The sequence below is a fragment of the Penicillium rubens genome (genome assembly GCF_028828025.1).
Source record: "Penicillium rubens strain IBT 27055 chromosome Unknown utg000002l_segment0_segment0, whole genome shotgun sequence".
Lineage (NCBI taxonomy): Eukaryota > Fungi > Ascomycota > Eurotiomycetes > Eurotiales > Aspergillaceae > Penicillium > Penicillium rubens.
In genome coordinates, this window is record NW_026890600.1 from 6,203,653 (window position 1) to 6,223,832 (window position 20,180).

A 20,180-nucleotide genomic window follows, 5' to 3' on the forward strand; every position below is an offset into this window, starting at 1 on the left:
CAGCCTTTCACCGAGCGCGGTAATTCGGATGATGCCCGCGGCCTAGAATCACAACAAAGATCAAGCCGCGAGTCCCCGATATCTCAACGGCAACTGTGTCCTCGTCACTAAGAGGGTTCAGATGCCGTTTGAGGCCCACGATTCCCAAATAATGACCGCATCCAATGCTGAGGCCACCGGGTCATTTGCATCGATGGAAGACCCCTTCGTTGCGAATTCCGGAAGGCCAGCTGTGCCTGGCGACTCCAATCGATTCTCCTCCTTCGACACACAGCTATACAGCCTAAATGCATCTTCGCCAGCACAGGCCAAACGGGCCCTCGAGGCCCACTTGGCGGAGACAGAGCGTCGACTGGAGGAGGCATCGAAGCTGGGAACGGCCCTTATCGACCAGCAGCGGCAGCTATCAGAGCAGTTGAAGGAGGTCGAACAGGAGCAGAATGAGGGAGAGATGGGCCCGGAACTGCGACGCAAACTTGCGGATTTGGAGAAGGAGTACAACGAGATCGGTCGTGAGTCCGCACGGGCGTTTCTGGGACCCAAACGCCTTGCCGGGGGCCCGGAGGATGCTCAGCTTGGGACGCCATCTTTCGATCAAAAGGTACTGCCTGGGTCTTACATCTGACTCTGGTCCGATTTCTAGCCGAACTAACGTCGAGATCTGATAGTCACCCTTAAGTCCCGCTTTGTTCGCCAGTCAAGCTACAAATTCCCCAAGCAAAGTCAGCGTTCCATCCCGAAAGCAGCGCAACCAACCATCCAACCGTGTCCACGATATCGAATTTGCGACTGAGATCTCCACTTCACTTTTGGCCCAGGTCCGGCAACTGCAAGCTCTTCTCGCAGAACGGGATGAGACACTCAAGTTTGTTAACTTGGAAAAATCGCGACTTGAGTTGGAGGCAGAGGGGTATGCACAGAGAATCCGGGCGCTTGACGACAGTGAGCAACGATACAAGGACGAGAACTGGGCGCTAGAGACTCAAGCACATGACTTAATGGCAGCTGCGAGGGAGGCCGCGGAACGTGAACAACGGCTCAACAGCACTATAACATCGACAAATTCGGAAAAGAACGCCATGGAACGAGAGCTGGAGGAGCTCAGGCAAACCAATGCTAGGTTACTTGAAGATCAGAGCCTCACTCAGAAGGCGAATGACGCGGAAATCCACCTATTGCGGCGGAATCTGACTTCTGGCGATGCTGAAAAGGCCGCTCTTCAAAAGAAGCTGATGGAAATGACCTCTCAAAATCAAGAACTCGCCAAGGCAGTTGCCATGAGGCTCCGAGAGCATGAACATCAAGGCACTAGGGATGTTCCATATGACAGCGAGGGCCACGAGCCGGAGCATATCACACCTGAGAGCTCTCCTCCGCCATCCCCCAACAAGTTCACTCCTCGACATGGCCATCTTGAATCGGAGACTTTGAAGAGCTCGCTCGGTCATGCTCATCGCATGATCCAGAACCTTAAGAGCACAATTCACCGTGAGAAGACCGAAAAGATTGAGCTCAAGCGTATGCTACAAGATGCTCGGGATGAAGTTGAGCAACGCCGTCGTGATAGCACTGCGCCAAACGGAACTAGCAAACGCCAGAAGAACAAGACAGATTCGTCTCGAAAGCCACCTCGCCCGGATCTTCTGGGCGCAGGACGCAAAGAGAAATCATTTGTTGAGCTTCACGACACCGATTGGGAAGACAATGCCGGCCAAATCAGTCCTACCCAGACCCACACCAAGGCGATATCCTCTAGGGACCGCCCTCGCTCCGAGTCTCCCGATGGACCTAGCGATGTCTACCAAACAGCTACCGAGGCGGAAGATGGATTTGAAACGGCGAATGAGCGGGCAACCGCAACTGAGAGCGAAGCATTCCAGACTGGTGTCGAAAGCATGGCGGATGACAGCAGCGATTCGGCAGATCTTACCGAGACGGAAAATAACCTACAGAGAACCCCTGTCCGCCGTGTGCCTTCTTCCCTGGTTATGGCCAAAGCTCGCGATCGCGCCTCATATAACAGCACTGCTTCCGCATCTTCCGATGACGAAGAATTCGATAGAGCGTTCGGCTCTCCTAGCCAAATGAATATCTCCCGACCCCGTGTGAAGTCCAAACGCAGCATGTCGAGACGCATTCGTCCATCTGGAGAGGCTACATTCGCGTCCACCAGTCGACCTTCGAGTTCACGCGAGTCCGCAGCACCCAGTTTTGCGCCCGCGCCAGCAGCTCAAGAGGGCCAGAGCCTCTTTGCTGAACTTGCAGAGCTCGACAGCACCGAGGATGATGAAGTCACCTCCCAGGCTTCGACACCGCGCATGGAGCCTGCATCGGGTTCACGAAGACCCTCGGATGCAATGCTGGATGTACCCTCCACGCCCACAATGGTGGATTCTGGTGTTATGACTGAACCTTGGGAGCCTACACATTCTATCGGTGCTGGCATTGTTGCGGGAGCTGCCGGTCTTGCTGCGGGAGCTGTCCTGCCGCATGCTCTCGCTGCACCCCACGCAGCTCAAACAGCAGACCGTGAGATCGCCGAGGAAACGGAAAAGCGTTCGGTGGAAGACCAACAGGGCAATGTCCACGCTGAACCTGACCTACCCGAGCTGGGCATGGCTAACGTTTCCTCTCAAGAGACCACGCCCTCTGCACCTAAGCGACCCGATCTCAGTGTCTCGTACATTACTGCGGGAACCACTACGCCTGTGAAGCATCAACTACCCCCGCCGGAAGTACCGGAAATGACGATATCTTCAGTTTCATCCCAAAACACTAATCCCGTTCAACCAACGGTTCTCGTACCTGAGCCAATCATCAAGCATGTCGATGTCATCAAATACGTGGAACGCGAGCCGGAGGTGCCCGAGCTGACCTTCTCCTCCATCACCACTCAATCAACTTCCCCTGTCCATGCAACACTTGCCGTGCCAGAGCCTATCATCAAGTACGTCGATGTGATCAAGCACGTTGAACGTGAGCCTGAAGTGCCGGAGTTGAGTTTCTCGTCTGTCGCCGCTCAGTCGACAGTACCTGTCCAGGCAATCCAGGCAACTGTTCCTGAGCCAGAACCTGTCATCAAATACGTCGACGTAATCAAACACGTCGAGCGTGAGCGCGAGATCCCCGAGTTGACATTATCTTCCATCAATAACCACTCCACTGTCCCTGTCCAGGCAACTCTTGCTGTGCCGGAGCCTATTGTCAAGTACGTCGATGTGATCAAGCACGTTGAACGCGAACCCGAGGTCCCCGAATTGACCTTCTCTTCCATCACTACTCAAACCACCGAGCCGGTCAAAGCAACTGTTCCAGAACCGGAGCCACCTGTCATCCAATACGTGGATGTAATCAAGCACGTTGAACGTGAGCGTGAAGTGCCAGAGTCAAGCTTCTCTTCTATCGCTACTCAATCTACTGCGCCTGTACATGCAAGTCTTGCTAAAGCGGAGCCGGTTATCGAATACGTCGACGTTATCAAGCACGTCGAGCGCGAGCGTGAGGTGCCCGAGTTAACGTTCTCTCCCATCAACAACCAGTCCACTACCCCTGCACACCCGACTGTCACCAAACCAGTGCCTATCATCGAGTACGTCGACGTGATTAAACACGTTGAGCGTGAGCGTGAGGTGCCCGAATTGACCTTCTCTTCGATCGCCGCCAAATCCACTAGCCCCGTCAAAGCAACCGTTCCTGAACCGGTGCCACCTGTCGTCCAATACGTGGATGTAATCAAGCACGTTGAACGTGAGCGTGAGGTACCGAATTTGACAATCTCTTCCCTCAATCCAGCATACACGGAGCCTATTATCCCAAGGCCCCGCCTTGCCCCTACACCGGCATTGTCATTCTCCTCTGTTCGCTCTGTGGAAACTCATCCAGTGAAGTCTAAGCCAGTTGTTATCCCTGCGGCGGCAGATTTATCCACTCAGACTGAGTCAACAGAGCCCAAGCCCGCGGGTGCCGCTGTCGTTGTTCGCGAAGACCAGCCTACTGGCGCTACTCGTAGCCACACTAGCACTGCCAATAGTGACCAGCCCGCTGGTGCCGGACTGGCCTTGAACGATATCTCTGGGAACGCCCTTGCCCGCTCTGGTAGACAGCAATCTATTTCAGTGAGCATGGACCAAGGGTCCCAGACTATCCTATCCTCTAAACAGATAGATCAAATCCTTATGGATCGTGTGTCCTCACGCCCGCTATCATCTGACAGCCAGGTAACAGACAACTCACGGGAGATTGCTGCAGTCACTACAGCTGCCGCGTCAGCTTACGTGACACCCAAAGCTCCTACGCGACCTCGTCTTTCGCAAGTTCAGTCTGCGAAATCGACAACGCCAACACACCGCCGGCCTCACAGTGCCGCCAGTCAGACATCAGGTGTTAGTCACCCCCCACTGCCCGTCGATCACCGGGAAGCTATCATGGCAGCCGAGAAGAAGCCGATCGACATGCCTCCGCCATCTCCTACCTCTGTCATGGGGCCTCCTTTGGCACCTGCCTCCGCCTATCGCATGAATTCCCAGCGCCCACTTACTCCAGGCGAACATGCTGCGCGGGCTAGCTCTTCAAGAACCGGTTCATCTCAGGCTAGAATGAGGAGAGGAAGCCAAAGCCAGATGTCTCGACGATCCTCGGTGTCATCTTTTGCGTCTGAGCTCGAGGAGCGCTTCAACATGGCCCCTCACGCTGGCCCCATGCCCCATGGCTATGGACCCAATACGGATCCGCGCATGATCCAGGCGATCACTCAAACCATGATCGGTGAATTCCTTTGGAAGTACACTCGGAAGACCGGCTCAGCGGATATGTCCACAACGCGGCACCGACGATACTTCTGGGTTCACCCGTACACCCGTACTTTGTACTGGAGCACGCAGGACCCTCAAACTGCCGGAAAGAGCGAGCTCCGCACCAAGAGTGTGCCTATTGAGGCTGTTCGAGTGGTTGCGGATGACAACCCGTATCCTCCAGGTCTTCACTGCAGGAGCTTGGAGGTTGTCAGTCCTGGCCGACGAGTTCGCTTTACGGCTACGACGAGCCAGAGGCACGAGACATGGTTCAACGCATTGTCTTACCTCCTTTTAAGGGAGACCAATGACAACTGCGAGGACAATAACAGCGTAACCCTTGACGATATCAATGAATTCAATCCCCCTGGTTTCCGGTCTGGTTCTCGCCAGACAGCACGGATGTCGTTCTCATCTTACAATAGCCGCACCGCTCGTCAAGCAGCCAAGCAACAGCGGCGAGCGGCCTCGGCGATGTCAATGCGATCTTCCGGGACTCTCGGAGGGCGTGCATCACCGGCGCTCAGTTCACCCGTTCCAAACTCGTCTCTGCAAGTTCCCGACGAGCGCCAACGTTCTTCGTCAAGACTCAGCACCATCTCCAGTTCCATTCGGGGATCCATCGCAAGCTTGAAGGGCCGGCACGGTCAGACTCCTAGTGTTCACAACGAAAGCCTGCATGGCCAAGAAAGTGCCGATGATCTGAGACAGGTGATCGAAACTCAGGAACAAGACCGGCTCGAGAATGTCCGCGCCTGTTGCGACGGAAAACATGATGTTGGCTCACTTTCTCGCACCAGTCGGTACAGTCCGAGGGTCAACCGCATCCACTCACCCCACCGTCACTGAACATCGTCCAACGAGATGGGCATTTGTTCGTAGGGTTTGTGGGCAGGTCCTCGACCCAGACTCGAGTCACTTCTAAAGATGATGACGAGTCTCCTTTTCTTCTGTCTCTTGTCCAACCAGCAAACCTTTTAATAGCGTTTCCAACTTACCTCCCTTCATACGAGTTGAAATACCTCAAATCTCAGGACCGAGACTCAACTGAATTACGTACTATTTGGTGACTCTGGATTCTTGGGCTCCGAAACTCCCTGGATAGTTTCACCCCCAACTTCACACGCCTTCTCTTCACCTACGATCTTTTTCTTTCTTTACTCTCTACAGATCTCAACTCTCCTACTGTCTCTGACCTTCGTTCAATCATTGCGTCCTGCTGGAACGTTTCTCCCAATCTGAGTCTGCTCTTTTCCTATATTCTCCTTTTATGTTGATAATTTCTGTTACCACTTGATGCCATCGTCTTTGTACTGATTGGCTCCACTATTTGTTCCGGTGTGACCATCTTTTGAGTATTTGTGCAATTTGCACCAGACCAGGATGCTAGATATTAGTCTGTGTTCAATTTTGTTGGATTATGCCTGATTAATTCTGATTTCGTAATGCCAGATGAGACAATATAGTCATCCATTCGAAGAATCATCCCCTTGTCCTTCACTGGTCTTCAGATCAGCTGCAGCCCTGGAGATGTGATTTGCTTATTTCGAACGCCGAAGTCCCCGCAAAGTCTGTGTCACGTGAGAGATATCCGTGCCCTCACTATATAAACCTCCTCTTGCATTTTCTCCTCCCAGTATGCATTGAGGCTTGTTAAACCCGAATTTGAACATTTTCTAACCATAATGTCGAACGAAAGCCCCCCACCTTTCACCGGGCGTATGCTCGGAATGTTAGAGCCAGCATATCTCTTGACTTGGGCCATGTCGCGTAAGTACAGACGCCGAACAAACACCGAATGGCTTGGATTTGAATATATGTAATTCGACGCGGGTGGATGTGCTTTTTCTGTGCCTGATTTTGCTCTACCATGGATGTGCTTTCGATATGCTTGTGTAGTTGCCCTATTCTGTATCCATTTTCGTATCATCTTCTTCTGCCTTTTGGTGGGACTAACTGTATCCTGATATATCGTTGCACATTCCTGACGCACCATCACAGATTTCTCGTTTTCAAGGCCATGGACTAGCACATTACTAACTCCAATACTACAGACTACGTCCGAGTCTGCGCCGAAGCAGTCTTCAAGAATGGCCAGGTCTTTGCCCCAATTACCCAGACGCGAAGACTCCGCGATGAAGCATTCGGAAGATTCTGGATCGAATTCAGCAGTGAGTCCCAGCCACCATATCTATCACCAACAAACCCAGAGGGGAACTCTTGCTCTTTGCAAGCACAAGCCAAAGAACTGGGAAAGCAAAAGAACGCCCTACCAACATAAACGAAGCAATCTGTATACAAATAAACACACATATCCTAACCAAGCCACCACAGCACCGCGCCAAATGAGCTCTGACCCAAACAACAAAGAAACCCCCGAGCCAGTCGGATCCTCAGCTCTAATCCCCCCAATCCTCCGCACAGCCTCAGGGATAGTCCTCGACATCGGTCCAGGCACAGGCACACAGATGCCACTACTCACCTCACCAGCAATAACAGCCCTATATGGCGCCGAGCCATGCAAGGGCCTACACGCATCTCTCCGCGCAAAAGCGCAAGCAGAGAACATCTCACCCAAGTACCACATCGTGCCAACAGGCGTAGCAGCCGATGAACTGGTCCCCGCATTGCGGGCCACAGGCACGGGCGTCGTGGACGCGTATGATACCGATCCGCGCGCGGGCATCTTTGATACGATCCTGTGCGTGCGGGTGCTGTGTTCCGTACCGGAGATGGAGCGTACGGTGGGGGAGCTGTATGGGATGCTTAGGCCTGGTGGGCGGTTGCTTGTCACGGAGCATGTTGTTAACCCGTGGCGGCGGGCTAAGGGGTCGCTTGTTGGGCGGGTTGTGCAGGGGTTGTATCATGTTCTTGGGTGGAGTTGGTTTATTGGGGATTGTTGCTTGAATAGGGATACTGAGGCAGTTTTGAGGGCTGTGGCTGATGTGGATGGTGGGTGGGAGAGGGTTGAGTTGGAGAGGAATTTCGAGTGGTCGGTTATGCCTTATATTTCTGGGGTTTTGGTTAAGAAAGGAGTTTAGGTTTCAGATTCATTTTTGAGCTGAGCTAGGTACAAGTTTTTTTTTTTGTAGCAATGTCAAATGGTTAGCTCTGTTTCTATCACGGTTTCACTCGCATCAATGAGGTCGTTAGGGATGATTCTGGGTCTTGATGTTTGGTTTCGGACAAACAGACACAGCATAAACTTCATGGAGCAAGCCCGTTAAATCCACCGTAGATAGGGGTTTGACGGCTTCGGTGGAGAGAGGCGGATGGAGCTGTAGTACGAATGCGTAGGTTTCCACAGCAGGAGTACTTTCTCGCAAAGTGCACATTCATAAGTGCATACACCTTGGAAAATAGTATTTCTCTCGCAGGCACACCCCAGAAAGCTGCTCACTGGTTTGGCTTCGAGAACAGCACGGTCGACAACGGTTTTCGGCGATTTGGTGGCTGCTTCTCACGAGACAGTGGACATCACTGGACACAAGAGCCTTGAAAGGAGCTTGTCCTTTGCGTCATCAGGTTGGTTTAAACCCTGCTCATTGTTCCTTAAAAACTCATGCACGACTCCCAGACCGACCATTGTATTTCACTCGTTTGGCTTTGGCCGTCCAGCAGGCCAGAAATCAAACAAGTCTAATGCCTCGGATGTCCAGGGGCCTTGCTCTTTGGGCTCGTTTTCCTTGTTGGCTGCATTGGGTGACCCTTCTGCCGGGGCCTGGCGGGCCGTCAAGGCAGTCGGATCCGATATCGATTTACGCAGTGGCGAATCGAGAGATCTTTTCCCAGTCAACCTTTTGATTGTGGAGGGCGATTTGAACCCTGATCCATCTGTCATTTCGTCGAAGACAAATTGTGTTGAGGTCGAAGGCACAAATTCTTCATTTGCGGAATTATCTGGAGCGGCGGTCAGCCTGCGCAGAAATCAGTATCGCGACCTTGGTTAACGGGTGCGTACATACTAACTGTTGCTCCGGGGTATTTGTGACGGTTCCACGCGTTGCACTACCAGGCGGTGTATCTGAGGCCGCCGGCGATGGAGTCCGTGAAGCACCGGGCAGTAAAGCACTGTACATTAGCTTTCTGCGTGGCTTTGCGGTTCCCATGCGTAGAACTGCCGTAGGTGCACCAGAGTTAAGTGCAGAAGATGGACGCGATGGGGTTGGTATGTTCGTTGAAGGCGGTGCGTTGGCTGTAGGTGGAACATTGACTGGAGGTGGAATATTGGTTGAAGCCTCGTTGTCCGCGGGCTCGATAGGTTTTACATAATTGTTGACTGCACGCACTGGCGCCTGTGGCGCAGATCCATCAGCAGAGGACCGCTTGGGTGCAATTGGGAAAGAGCTTCTTGAAACCGTCGGAGGATCAGACTTTTGTAGTGGGATGGGACGTGAAATAGCTCTTGACTGGTTCTCACGGTTCATTGATGGCTGCTCCACGCGCAAGTTTCCTCGAGGCCTGGGTATTTCTGTTTTTGAGGTTACAGCGGGAAGAAAATCGGTCGAGGGGACGGAGGGTCTTGGTGGCTGAATATGCGGCGGTCCATCTTTGGATTTATTGGCCAGGGGCCTTGCTGACCTCTGCTCACAATTTGGTAGGAGTACATCAGCCGCAGAATCACCCCCGGCTCTGGGTGGTTCTTTCGTGACTTGATTTGACCTTTGCCTCATGGAGGGTCCCTGAGGTGAATCCGTTGAATCGGTCAAATCAACGACCTCACCCTGGGCACGCGAGTGATTCATCACCGAGGCCGTCCTTTGCCGCTTCGGCGCTCGTTCAGGCTCCTGGGGGCTGGAGGTTGGCTGTGGGGGATTCCTTTGCTCATATGGAGACATCAAATGGCCAACTGGGGTCCTTTTGATGCCCAGCAAGTCGTTAAGTGAGCGAAATGACTGGGAGGAAAGAAGAGGTGCTGAGGCAGAGACTGAGGTGGAGGTGCGGGGGACTTGGGACACCAGGTCTCTGGCCTGTGGCGAACCCTGGCTGGATTTCTTCTTTTCGTATATGGTTGTAATGTCCGTCTCAGTCGTGCCCATGTTCTCGGTCACCTCGATCAGGACTCCTTTGTCCAGCTCCATTTCGTCGCCATCTTGTACATCATCGGGAGATCGCCAGTGGTGGTCGCCGATAAAATTCCCTTGGTCATCGTAGACCATGACACGTTTATTGAATTTATGAAAACGTAGATAACCATCGTGCCATCGTTTGGACTTGCGGCGTAGGTCATGAGTGTATAGGCAGCGAAACTTCACCACTGACGCAATGACCTGCGGGAAGATTGGGGGAAGACGCGCGGAAGATGACGGCGTGGACATCATTGTAGGATTGTGGGACACCTAAGTTGATCGTGGCTGCATCGCATGGAGTCGGGAAATGTAGATGTAGTCATGTTGTTCTCGTGTTGTGCGGCTTAATGATAAGGCTACCCGTTCTGACTTGAACCGGGACAGACAACAAATAGGTACCATCCAGGAGACAGAGGGGTTTAAAATACGGTAGAACTACGGTAGTACTACGGTAGTTGAATAAATATGGTATTTCAAAAACTTTACACTAATAACCGAAGTTTATCGAATACGGTATTTACTTAAATACTGTATTTGCCTGCTAATACTATAGAATACTACTTTTGCGAAGAAATGCTTTTAAATACTATGTAATACTAAAGATTGGCTAAATATATAGTGAATACTACCCCTGTTTCTGAATACGTATTTATCTGTAACGAGTAAAGGTTCCAACCTTGGAAGGTTCCAAGGTTGCTTTTCCAAGGTTAGCTAAGCGGATCACGTAATATCACGTGATTACCCCGTATTCTAAGGCGTATGTCTATATTACGTAGGTAACTAAGGTCAGTAGTCATATGTTTTTAACACACCTGTAGCCCCACCTAGTTCACCGCCGGTATATGAATATACCGCCTGCTCAAAACGCGTAGATGAAAACCACGCTAAAATATGGATAACAATGACACGACGAAGGAGATATTGGTAGCGATATCGTAATTGGCATGGGATGAATTGGAGCTATGGCATCTAGAGCATCTCTTTGAGACGATGTCGCACCGGGTGGAAGCTATCATTGAGAGCCAGGGGTGGTATGTATACACTATACTAGATTTCATGGTATGAATTTATGGAGGTTTTACCTAGGTAGATTGGCAGTATATTATATAATTAAGGGGTTGTGCCCAGGTGGGGCTAACGTGTTAAAAATTCAAGACCAGTCACTGTATATTTACTATAGAACTCTAGTATTAAAGGTATTTAAATCGGAATATAGTATTAAATTCAATACGGTGATCTCACAGTTAAACTACGGTATTCATCTAAACTATGGTAGTGTTACAGTATAATTTTGAAATACGGTAGAAATACTATAGGACTACGGTATTGTTTAGTATTTCGAATAGGGGGTCCTCCTGCATGGATGATATGTTGTATAAAGCTTATTCTTTACCTGGGGATGGCTGGAGGGTTATGATCGAAGGGAAACGCAAAACAAATATCTACAAGTAATAGAACCTTTGCGAGCAAGAATTGCACGGCGAGGATTCAGATCGAGGTCCCTAGTCAAATAGAGTCCGTACATGAGCAGGTTAAGTTCGTTGGTCCATGGATACCGTGAATTTCATTATCAATTTCAATGTTTACATATTACCTATTTTAGCTTTTCTTTCATTGCAATTCTATGAAAGCTACACTTGATATGTATACCCTTGCTATAGGTATACCGTATTGATGCATGGGATAAGACTACTACTAATATTACCTCTGGTTTGTTCAATATGATGTACATATCTAGAGTGGAGAAGGGGTTAAAGCTGATTGACATATCTCCTTCCCGAAACGTCAATACCTATGGAGGGGCCGTGACGCGAGAGCCGCATGAAAGGCTGAAACACTGGGGCCGCCCGCGGGCGAGTTATGTGTCATGAGGGGATGGGACGTTTTCCTTCCAACCTTGGAAGGTTTCTTTCAATGCTCCTTCCCAATCAATTCACATTTTGAATCTGGAATTGATTAATATTCGAATTAAAGTGTTATTCCAAGGTTGTTTCAAGTACTCTGCCGTGTGCGATACCTCTATTATCACCCCTCTCTCCCTGTTTCGTGTTTCCCTTCTGAGAGCTCCCCATCGCCCAATATGCAGAACATGTCGAGGCGCTTTGGTCGCATGACGACGAAGTCGTCTGCAGATGATAGCCAAATTGCTGTGCTTCTAAAAGATTTCGACGATGCAGATATGCTCTTGGGCAAGGTAATCTTACCCCGATGACGCGCGTCCTGTCGCATTTCCTAATACGTGTTATTTGATCAGATCGTGGAATCCACCCAAGCCTGGCGTGATGCTTGGATCTCTATCGCAACTTACCAGAGTCGCCTTGTCGAGGAGTTCGACGGCCTCTACGGTCCTATCATTGGCTCCTCAGAAACCCCCTCCAACCACAAAGCCGTGGATACAGACCCCGTCAGATTAGCGCGGACAAACCGACTGCGGAAGGAATACGATGAGCTACGTACCGATCTCTTGGAGGAACTCGGTGCCGTCGATACTCGCATGTCCCAGCCGGCTGCGCGGGCCAAGGAATCACTTGCGCCGATGAAAAAGACGATCAAAAAGCGAAATGACAAGAAGGTACACAATGAAAAATGAGAGTCTTTGGTGGATTGGTTGTCGCTAATATTCCAATTCCTAGACCGACTTTGAAATCTCCCAAGGGCGTGTTGATAGCCTCATGAAAAAGCCAAAGCGCAGTGATCGCGAAAATGTGAGCCTAGCCAAAGCGGAGGCAGAACTTGCCAATACGAAAGAGGTACAAATCCCAACGCCCAACGTTACTCATATGATTTCAAGAAAACTAATCGCCATCCAGGCCTACCAAGCTGCTGACCATGATCTACGACAGCGACTCCCAACATTGGTCGCTCTCATATTCTCCCTGACACCATACATTCTCGAAGCACAGGTCGAGATCCAAAACCGCATGCTTGCGCACTATTATACAGTGCTTCATACTTATTGTGAAGAAGAAGGATTTCCCTCCCCGCCACCAGCCATGGAACAAGTTGTCCAAGACTGGGAGTTTGCCTTCAAACCCGTGCAAGCCGAAATAGAAAGCTTCGGTTCCCTGACCCAAGGCAAGGCCATGCGTCGAGCCGCCACCGACCAAGATAACAAGAAACGTCCATCAAATGGGAGCCGCGTTCCCAGCACTGCCTCGTCGGTCTCACTCCCAGGTTCTTTCCGCCGGGGATCGCAAACTCCAGGATCGTCGAGCCAGACACCCTGCGTATCAGAATACCCTCCATCTCCACCCCTGTCAACAATTAGTCGCAAGAGCAGCGCAATTCCTGTTGGAAACGCCGCAGGATCTCAGCCCCTCTCGACGGGCGGCGACTACTTCGACCCCCCTCGTCCGGCATTCATGCCGACTCCACAAGCCACTCCCATTTCATCAGGAGTGGTGAGATCACCCGCCGGTCCAAACATAGACTCTTTCCAAGCCAAGGTATCGCCCTTGACTGCCGCCATAGGGAAGAAAAAGCCCCCACCACCACCGCCGGCAGCTTCCCGTCCAGTGTTTGTCACGGCGCTGTACGATTTTGATGGTCAAGGAAACGGTGACCTGAGTTTCCGAGAAGGGGACCGCATTCGCGTCGTGCAAAAAACGAATAGCACAGACGATTGGTGGGAAGGTGAGTTGAGAGGGCAGAAGGGGCCTTTCCCTGCCAACTATGTTGAGTAATGGGCGGTATTGAAAGCTTTGGACCTCGGGACCTCAGAGGCCTCGGCTTATCTAACATGCATTAAAATGACGCATCGGGATTTCTTTGATGGATCAACCCTTACGCCGGTATCCAAGTACACGATTAATGAACTCTTTTGTCTCCCTGATTATTTTGTCGTTATGGCTGCAACTTTGGGATTTGTTCTCTCTTTCTTCCTTAGGAACGAGGAACACGATGTGAAATTGACGATTCTTCTTGCACAAAACCTCGATTGCCGTATCTTACTCCTTCTCATCTACGCATAAAATACCTAATTTTGTCGTGTCTCACGCATGTCTGCATGCTGGAGACTTCTACCCGAGCAAAATCAGATAAGGCTGGGCCGCGATGTTGTATCTGGAGTTTAGGCCTACTAAAAGCATATCACCGCAAGGATCAAGCTCGCATTTCTCGAGACGCTACCTATGTTTAGTTTGAATTGATTGACTCCATTAGAGAAATATCATTGCAAGAGCTAAACACCAGACTAACGTTCATTTACAATGCCAAATTCCTTGAAGGTATAGCGTTCATCGACAACCGTGGAGGCTTTGTTCTTTGGCTCTCTGATCCCTAACCGAAAGGAGTGAAAAGGCCTCGAGGCTTTGTCCATTATACACTATATGTAGGCATTGGGTGTCATTGAAACTAGTCAAAGGATCGATAAAGGGCATTATAATGACCTTCCTTGGGTTGTGTGAAAGGCTTTGTTGTCAACTATGTCAAAGGCAATCTCTCGATAGAACTGCCCATTGTTCCATTGCTTCGCATTTAAATAACCTCAGAATCCCTCATATAGCCTCTACCATCAGACAGAAAAGCAGTTTCTTACCAAAGGTTCATCAAAAGCAAACGAACCCCTAACACCCCCTAACAGCTGAACATATCTAGATCGAAGCTACCGCAACCCTCGAAGCCATGAATGCAGCAAGTCGGGTCGCTTTGAAGCGAACTCGTACCATCTTCCTCTCAGACGGCCGGCCTCACTACGAGAACCTTAGCAGCATGCCCGAGCTGTGGTGGGTGTCTGTGAAGCTTTCCGCTGAGGACCGCCTTTCTTCCGATGAAGAATTGATGGATCTCGTGGCTGACCGTTGCCGTGCTGGTGACTGCGCAGTCACCAACTATGATGCCTTGCACCACAAGGAGGGACTTTGTATCTCGTTCCCGGTTATGAACTGTGACAAGGACCTTGCTACGCGAGGTTGGATGGTTATCGTTGCAGGACTTGCTGAGCACTACCAGATGGAGATTGCTGCCGGACGCCTTTCGGTCGATCGGGATTATATTTTTGGGCCTAGGGTCTAAATGTGGAGTAGTAGGCTTCGAGGTAGGTTTTGGTCCTATTGACTTAGGCTTTGTTATATTACTTGGGACCCTTTTCGACTATAGCATAAATTGAAGCAATTCTCTCGTCTAGTAATGCATGTCATTCTTTCCCGTGCCAGGTTCATTTATCCCATCCATTCCCCTATAAAATAAGCATAACCAGGTAAATAAAATTAAAGGAGAGAACTTATTGTGGGAAAGACAGAAATTATGCAATTTTAGGTGCGCGGGGGTAAAATGGTAGGGGTTAGGTCGAGAAGATGTGACAATCAATTTGGACCGAGATGATATAAAAACTGAAAGCTAATCAAGACATGAAACAGATTGGAATCTAAATCAAGAAGCGAACAGGTTGATTACCCGCATGACTGAGAACAATCTAGTTGAATTCTCTGGCGACCTTAACATTGATCAAATTGAGCCCCCGAACAGTCTGTCCATTGAAGCAGTCTCGAACAATGCGAACATTCTTCTCATCAGTTTCGTGAAGCTCCAATTGGAACCTGCGTATCAAGGTGCCTATAATTGCGTACATCCACGAGTAGGTCATGCTAATATATATCAGTGCCATTGTCTGGAACTGGTAAAGAAACTAGAAACTGCTTACCTTTGACCCATGCAACTTGAATTTCCTTTCGCAAACGGAACGAGGTATCTATCCAGTACACGGACTTCCTCGGCAGGGCCCATCCAGCGTTCTGGCATGAATTTCATCGGGTTGGTATAGATATCGGGGCTCCGTAGAATGGAATGAGTGGACATGCCGACAGGCGTCTACATCGATGTATTAATAAATATCAACAGAAGAAGAAGATTGGTGGGAGGGATAGAGGAAATATAAATTAGGAAGACATACCCCGGGTGGAATGGTCCATTTTCCGTACTGTAAAGCTTCCTCTGGTGCACTACGCGGAAGTCTCGTTGTCACAACCGCGGAAAGTCGTAGACCCTCTTTCAACACAGCAGACTGGCGCACCTATTGTTAGTACAATCTGCAAGGACACGATAGGGCTGATACGCCTTACCAGATAAGGGAGATTCTTCGACTGAGTCCAGTCCGCATCGGCCACAACGGGGAAAGCTTCATCTAACTCGGCTTTGAGTTTTTGGCATGTTTCTGGATTCCAGAGGAGATGGAACAGAGTGATCGCCATTACTTGAGACGGTGCATCCGACCCGGCAATTATCAGGAACTTCAGTTCATCCGCCATGCGCTCGAGTTCTTTTTCAGTGCTAGGTACTTTCTCGTTGGAGAGAATAGTCGATATCATCGAGTCCCCGTCTGGTTTGTCGTATACAGCCTTCACTTGTTGACTAACTTCCTAACACATGGTCAGTATATCGCAGTGTAAGGAGAAAGACCACATACATACTGTCTGGAGTTTATTGGTCCAATGAAAGGGGGGAAATATCCAGGCGATAGTCTTGCCAAAAATGTGCGCTAGGCCCAATAGTGACGGGACACTCCTGATAAGAAGCAGTGCCTCAAAGAGGCTGTTAACAATCTTCTTCCATTCATCCGTTACCTCTGCTCTGTCCAAGTATCCATAGCAATTCTCGCGGCCAAGCACATACGTGGACAGCACGTCTGCGGCGAAAGAAGCTAAGATAGAGTGCAAGTCGAGAAACTCCCCTGTGCCAACCCTTCTGGACAGGTGGCCACAAACCAGATCCACCTTTTCCTGGATGAGAGGCTGGAGGTTCGTAACAGATTGTGTTGAGAGGAAAGGGCCTAGTAATTTCCTCCGCTCACGGTGAAGACCATGTGGCGCAGTCTCAAAGGCTGATAGGGGCAATCCCGATTGAGTAAACGAAGGCAATTTGTCTCTCTTATTTAATGGCCCACCGTAGAGGGTATCGTAATAGCTGGGGTCTTTGATATGCAGCTCGTGAGGATTGATGCGGAGGATAGGGCCGTATTTGTCATGTAAACGGTTAAGCTCGAACATGAACTGGCCGTCTCTGATAACGTCGAAATAGAACTCGTAAAGACTGGTTGCTGCTGCCAAGCGTGGCCCTGGAAACTTGGCAAGTGGAGAGAAGTATAGGCGGTAAATAACCTGCGTGCCTTTATACGCAAATAGTATGCCTAGTAGCAAGAGCAGGTACTCGAATATGCCAAATGTGAGAGGCACCATCTTTCGCGTCGATTATTGTAGATGTTAAGGTGCGAACCTGGGAAACTGGAAGAAGGAAAGAAGACGCCGAATGCGTCTGAATATATATTATTCCAACTGTAGTATTAGTCCTCAAGAGGGGGGTGCTGTATGGTAAATAACACGTTTATATGCCACATATGTCACAGCATAGTCGAATGGGGGTCTTCCCACAAATTGGACGATGCAATCTTCGCTGACAAGATGTTTTGGGTTCTCAAAACGCCATATCGTGCGTCGAGTACAATCGGCTATGTGCCTCACCTTTCTGGGGGTAAATATGTCGAGGCAATGGATGGTGTGTAACCTTTGCATCCTGTCCACAAGCAGAAGGATGCATACTCGCCATGAGTAATGTGTAACCGCATAGCAACTCCGACATGATGTTGTACATGTGTAGCTTGTCATGACACGCTATCTAATTTAATCCTCCGTGCAACCTGTGTTGTTGATCTTCCGCTCAAAGTGCGAGCATTAAGCCGACCACTGGCAGAGTGAACTGTGTCCTAAGGACTCTATCAATCGTAACATTATTTTTATTAATGTCTGAGAAGATGGCACAGTGTATAGAATGTAGATATAATATTATGGTCTGGCCTTTATATCGTACTCATTCATGTTGGTTAAGCTTTCTTCGTAGGTTACATGTTATATATCTGCTAGTTAAATTGATAAAACCGAGTCAAGTATATGAGAGCCCTGTAGTTAACCGAAAAATAAGATCAGATAGAGATAGTACCGTACAGAGTCTTCGAATCCACAATAAAAAGTAACTAAGATCAAAGCAAGCATATGGATATCACTAGATCTTCGACCTTTCTTTCCGCGCTTCGGACTTTAGAGCCTCCTCCAGCATGGGCCTCCATTTTGCAGGCGCAGTTAGAACCTCCCTCGTTGAATGATTAGTCCATTTCTGGTGGACTCGCAGTTCGTCTTTCTTCCACCTCTGCACAGACTGGCCAACCCATGTCCCAATAAGAGAAGCACTCCCAGCCACATCCTCCATCGGAACCGTATGACCACATTCTAACAGAACTGTTTTCTTAACTTGGGAATGCTTCACTCCGCCGCTTCCCCCAATTCCTGCACCTGTCCTCTCGAGAATCTGAGCTTGATCCTCTGGTGTTGTTACCTGGCTCTCCCCGCCAAACAAGTAGAAGACTGATGGTCGGATATGCTCTAGCATGAGGAACAAAACACGTACCTCGCTTCGATAAAAGGGCATGGATAGGTGGGGAGGGTCGATAATGTCGGGGTACATAAGAGGGTCGTGCGGAGGCGCTTCGGTGGAGTCTGCTAGTGCTGAAGTAGTGTGGCCCATGAAGTTTGGTCGAAGACAGAGCATAGCCACTTGGTAGATCGAGCTGGTCAAAGTGACGGGTCCGTCAATGGGTTTGGCTTCTCCATCTATTTGTGGGGAAACCACCGTTTGTAAATTGCGGTATCCATGCTCATTCCATCGCTTCAAGACACGAGAATCCCATCGTGCGTATGATTTGGTGGATGATTTGAGGGCTTCGGATTTGGATGGCCAGGTGTCCTGTCTGTTAAGTGTGAGGAACGCATATAACTTTAAGGGCAAGTTTGTTGGTAGAATGGCTGGTTCGATGAGGACGAGGGAAGTGAACAGGCGGGGATGCACCAGCGATAAGAGAGCTCTAGTGGGCGAAATGTCAGCATTAATTACTCTGTCCTCTCGCTTCAAGTAACGTACAGCTGCGTCGCACCCATACTATGCCCTACTCCGATAATAGGCCTCGACATCTCGTGACGAAACAGATTGATCATGTGTAGAATATCACGAGGGTGGTCAAACACGGACGCTGGACTTATTAACCGTGAGATTCAAATGTAGAACGACATACACCTACGGTCATCACCAAGAATTCTCTCATTTACAACACCGCTGGCACCTAGATTCGCTATATCCGCAATCCATATCGATCCAATCCGAAACCCTTGTTGTTGACTTTGTACTAGAATTTCTTCCCATAACGGCTCGTAGAGTTCCTATAATTCTGATTAGCCAATAAAATTTGTGATACAAGTAATAGATTGTTTACTTGCCTTTGGAAGCCCGAGTCCATGCGCCCCGATGATGGTTACGTCGCCTGGCTGAGGAATTGGATTGTCCACAGGTGTATACTTTTTCACCACAACTTTTAAAGCAGCATCTTGAGAAACTGTCGCAGTGGGATATTCCCGAATATATTGTGCATCAATCACATGCTCTGTTATCTTGAACTTGGCGGGTGAGCCGTCTGCCATGGCGTCCAAATTTTCGGGGCTTGTATGCTAGATCACGAATCTCCACCACTTTAAATATGTGCCACACATGAATATAAACCTTCACTTCAAGTAAAGATTATGTAACCACCAGAATCTCAGTGTTAATCCTAGGTGATGTTGAAAAAACCGTGGTAGACTCTAGTGCAGTCCTGTTGTTAGCTTCGCCACATCCGCCTCGAATGCTTCTCCATTTTATCAAAGAATCGACCATGAAGGTTGGTGATGCAATATTTCCTAGAAGACGAGGTTGCTTAAGGTTAATGATATAAAATATATATTATTCTGTGAAACCTCGCCCATCTTTTCCTATAAGGGTCAGGTCAATAGATTAACCACAACCTTATAAAGCCACATACATTAGCCATGCATTACGAATAATTTTTGCTGTATAAGTTCGCGTGGTCGGACCTACCTAATAACTATTGTTACGTCAAACCCAACGTTCTTGTGAAACGTGCAGTCTTTCCTTTCAGGAACGCTCGACTCGGCCCAGAAAGAGCAGCCTCAATGGAAGTTGGGCTGTAATGGGCCGGGACTTGCTAATATTGATCACCAAGTTCAGTAGTTACGTACCATGACATACTTCCGCTTTGTACTAGTGGGGAAAGGTCAGCTTTGTGCAACATCGATTCGATTAACGCAGCAACTACCCTAATGGACCCTGTACTCAAGTTCAGCATGAGCGTTTGTGCCTCCAAATCGGGTTATATACATTCAGTCACTATCACTATCACTCTGACTCTGAAAGAAACAGCCCCGTTTCTCACCAAATAGATTGACGCTAACTGCATTGAGATGTACAAATGCAAGAATCAGCTATTGCATGGCCTCCCTTATATCTC

General features: G+C 49.4%; 6 protein-coding genes across 6 annotated transcripts; 3 read left to right on the top strand and 3 right to left on the bottom strand.

The window, feature by feature from the left end:
* Positions 1 to 151: 151 nt before the first annotated feature.
* On the top strand, positions 152 to 5,639 carry N7525_004832 (putative nuclear migration protein (ApsA); the record flags this gene model as incomplete). Its single annotated transcript, XM_002565417.2, has 2 exons — positions 152 to 601; positions 669 to 5,639. 2 exons carry the CDS (start codon positions 152 to 154, stop codon positions 5,637 to 5,639), a joined length of 5,421 nt encoding a protein of 1,806 aa, XP_002565463.2.
* An 836-nt stretch (positions 5,640 to 6,475) lies between these two features.
* On the top strand, positions 6,476 to 7,831 carry N7525_004833 (class I SAM-dependent methyltransferase; the record flags this gene model as incomplete). The annotated part of the gene is made up of 3 exons (XM_002565416.1): positions 6,476 to 6,560; positions 6,845 to 6,961; positions 7,125 to 7,831. The coding sequence occupies 3 exons, from the start codon at positions 6,476 to 6,478 to the stop codon at positions 7,829 to 7,831; spliced, it is 909 nt and encodes a 302-aa protein (XP_002565462.1).
* Positions 7,832 to 8,382: 551 nt separating this feature from the next.
* N7525_004834 (DNA helicase ZGRF1-like domain-containing protein) lies at positions 8,383 to 10,111 on the bottom strand (the record flags this gene model as incomplete). The annotated part of the gene is made up of 2 exons (XM_002565415.2): positions 8,383 to 8,707; positions 8,760 to 10,111. 2 exons carry the CDS (start codon positions 10,109 to 10,111, stop codon positions 8,383 to 8,385), a joined length of 1,677 nt encoding a protein of 558 aa, XP_002565461.2.
* A 1,828-nt stretch (positions 10,112 to 11,939) lies between these two features.
* Positions 11,940 to 14,872, top strand: N7525_004835 (BAR and SH3 domain-containing protein; the record flags this gene model as incomplete). The annotated part of the gene is made up of 5 exons (XM_002565414.2): positions 11,940 to 12,053; positions 12,114 to 12,431; positions 12,493 to 12,609; positions 12,670 to 13,533; positions 14,456 to 14,872. 5 exons carry the CDS (start codon positions 11,940 to 11,942, stop codon positions 14,870 to 14,872), a joined length of 1,830 nt encoding a protein of 609 aa, XP_002565460.2.
* A 400-nt stretch (positions 14,873 to 15,272) lies between these two features.
* Positions 15,273 to 17,031, bottom strand: N7525_004836 (cytochrome P450; the record flags this gene model as incomplete). Its single annotated transcript, XM_061213186.1, has 5 exons — positions 15,273 to 15,444; positions 15,501 to 15,667; positions 15,750 to 15,860; positions 15,919 to 16,215; positions 16,267 to 17,031. The coding sequence occupies 5 exons, from the start codon at positions 17,029 to 17,031 to the stop codon at positions 15,273 to 15,275; spliced, it is 1,512 nt and encodes a 503-aa protein (XP_061070207.1).
* An 820-nt stretch (positions 17,032 to 17,851) lies between these two features.
* N7525_004837 (uncharacterized protein) lies at positions 17,852 to 19,317 on the bottom strand (the record flags this gene model as incomplete). The annotated part of the gene is made up of 4 exons (XM_061213187.1): positions 17,852 to 18,707; positions 18,764 to 18,872; positions 18,921 to 19,059; positions 19,156 to 19,317. 4 exons carry the CDS (start codon positions 19,315 to 19,317, stop codon positions 17,852 to 17,854), a joined length of 1,266 nt encoding a protein of 421 aa, XP_061070208.1.
* Between the last annotated feature and the right edge of the window lie 863 nt (positions 19,318 to 20,180).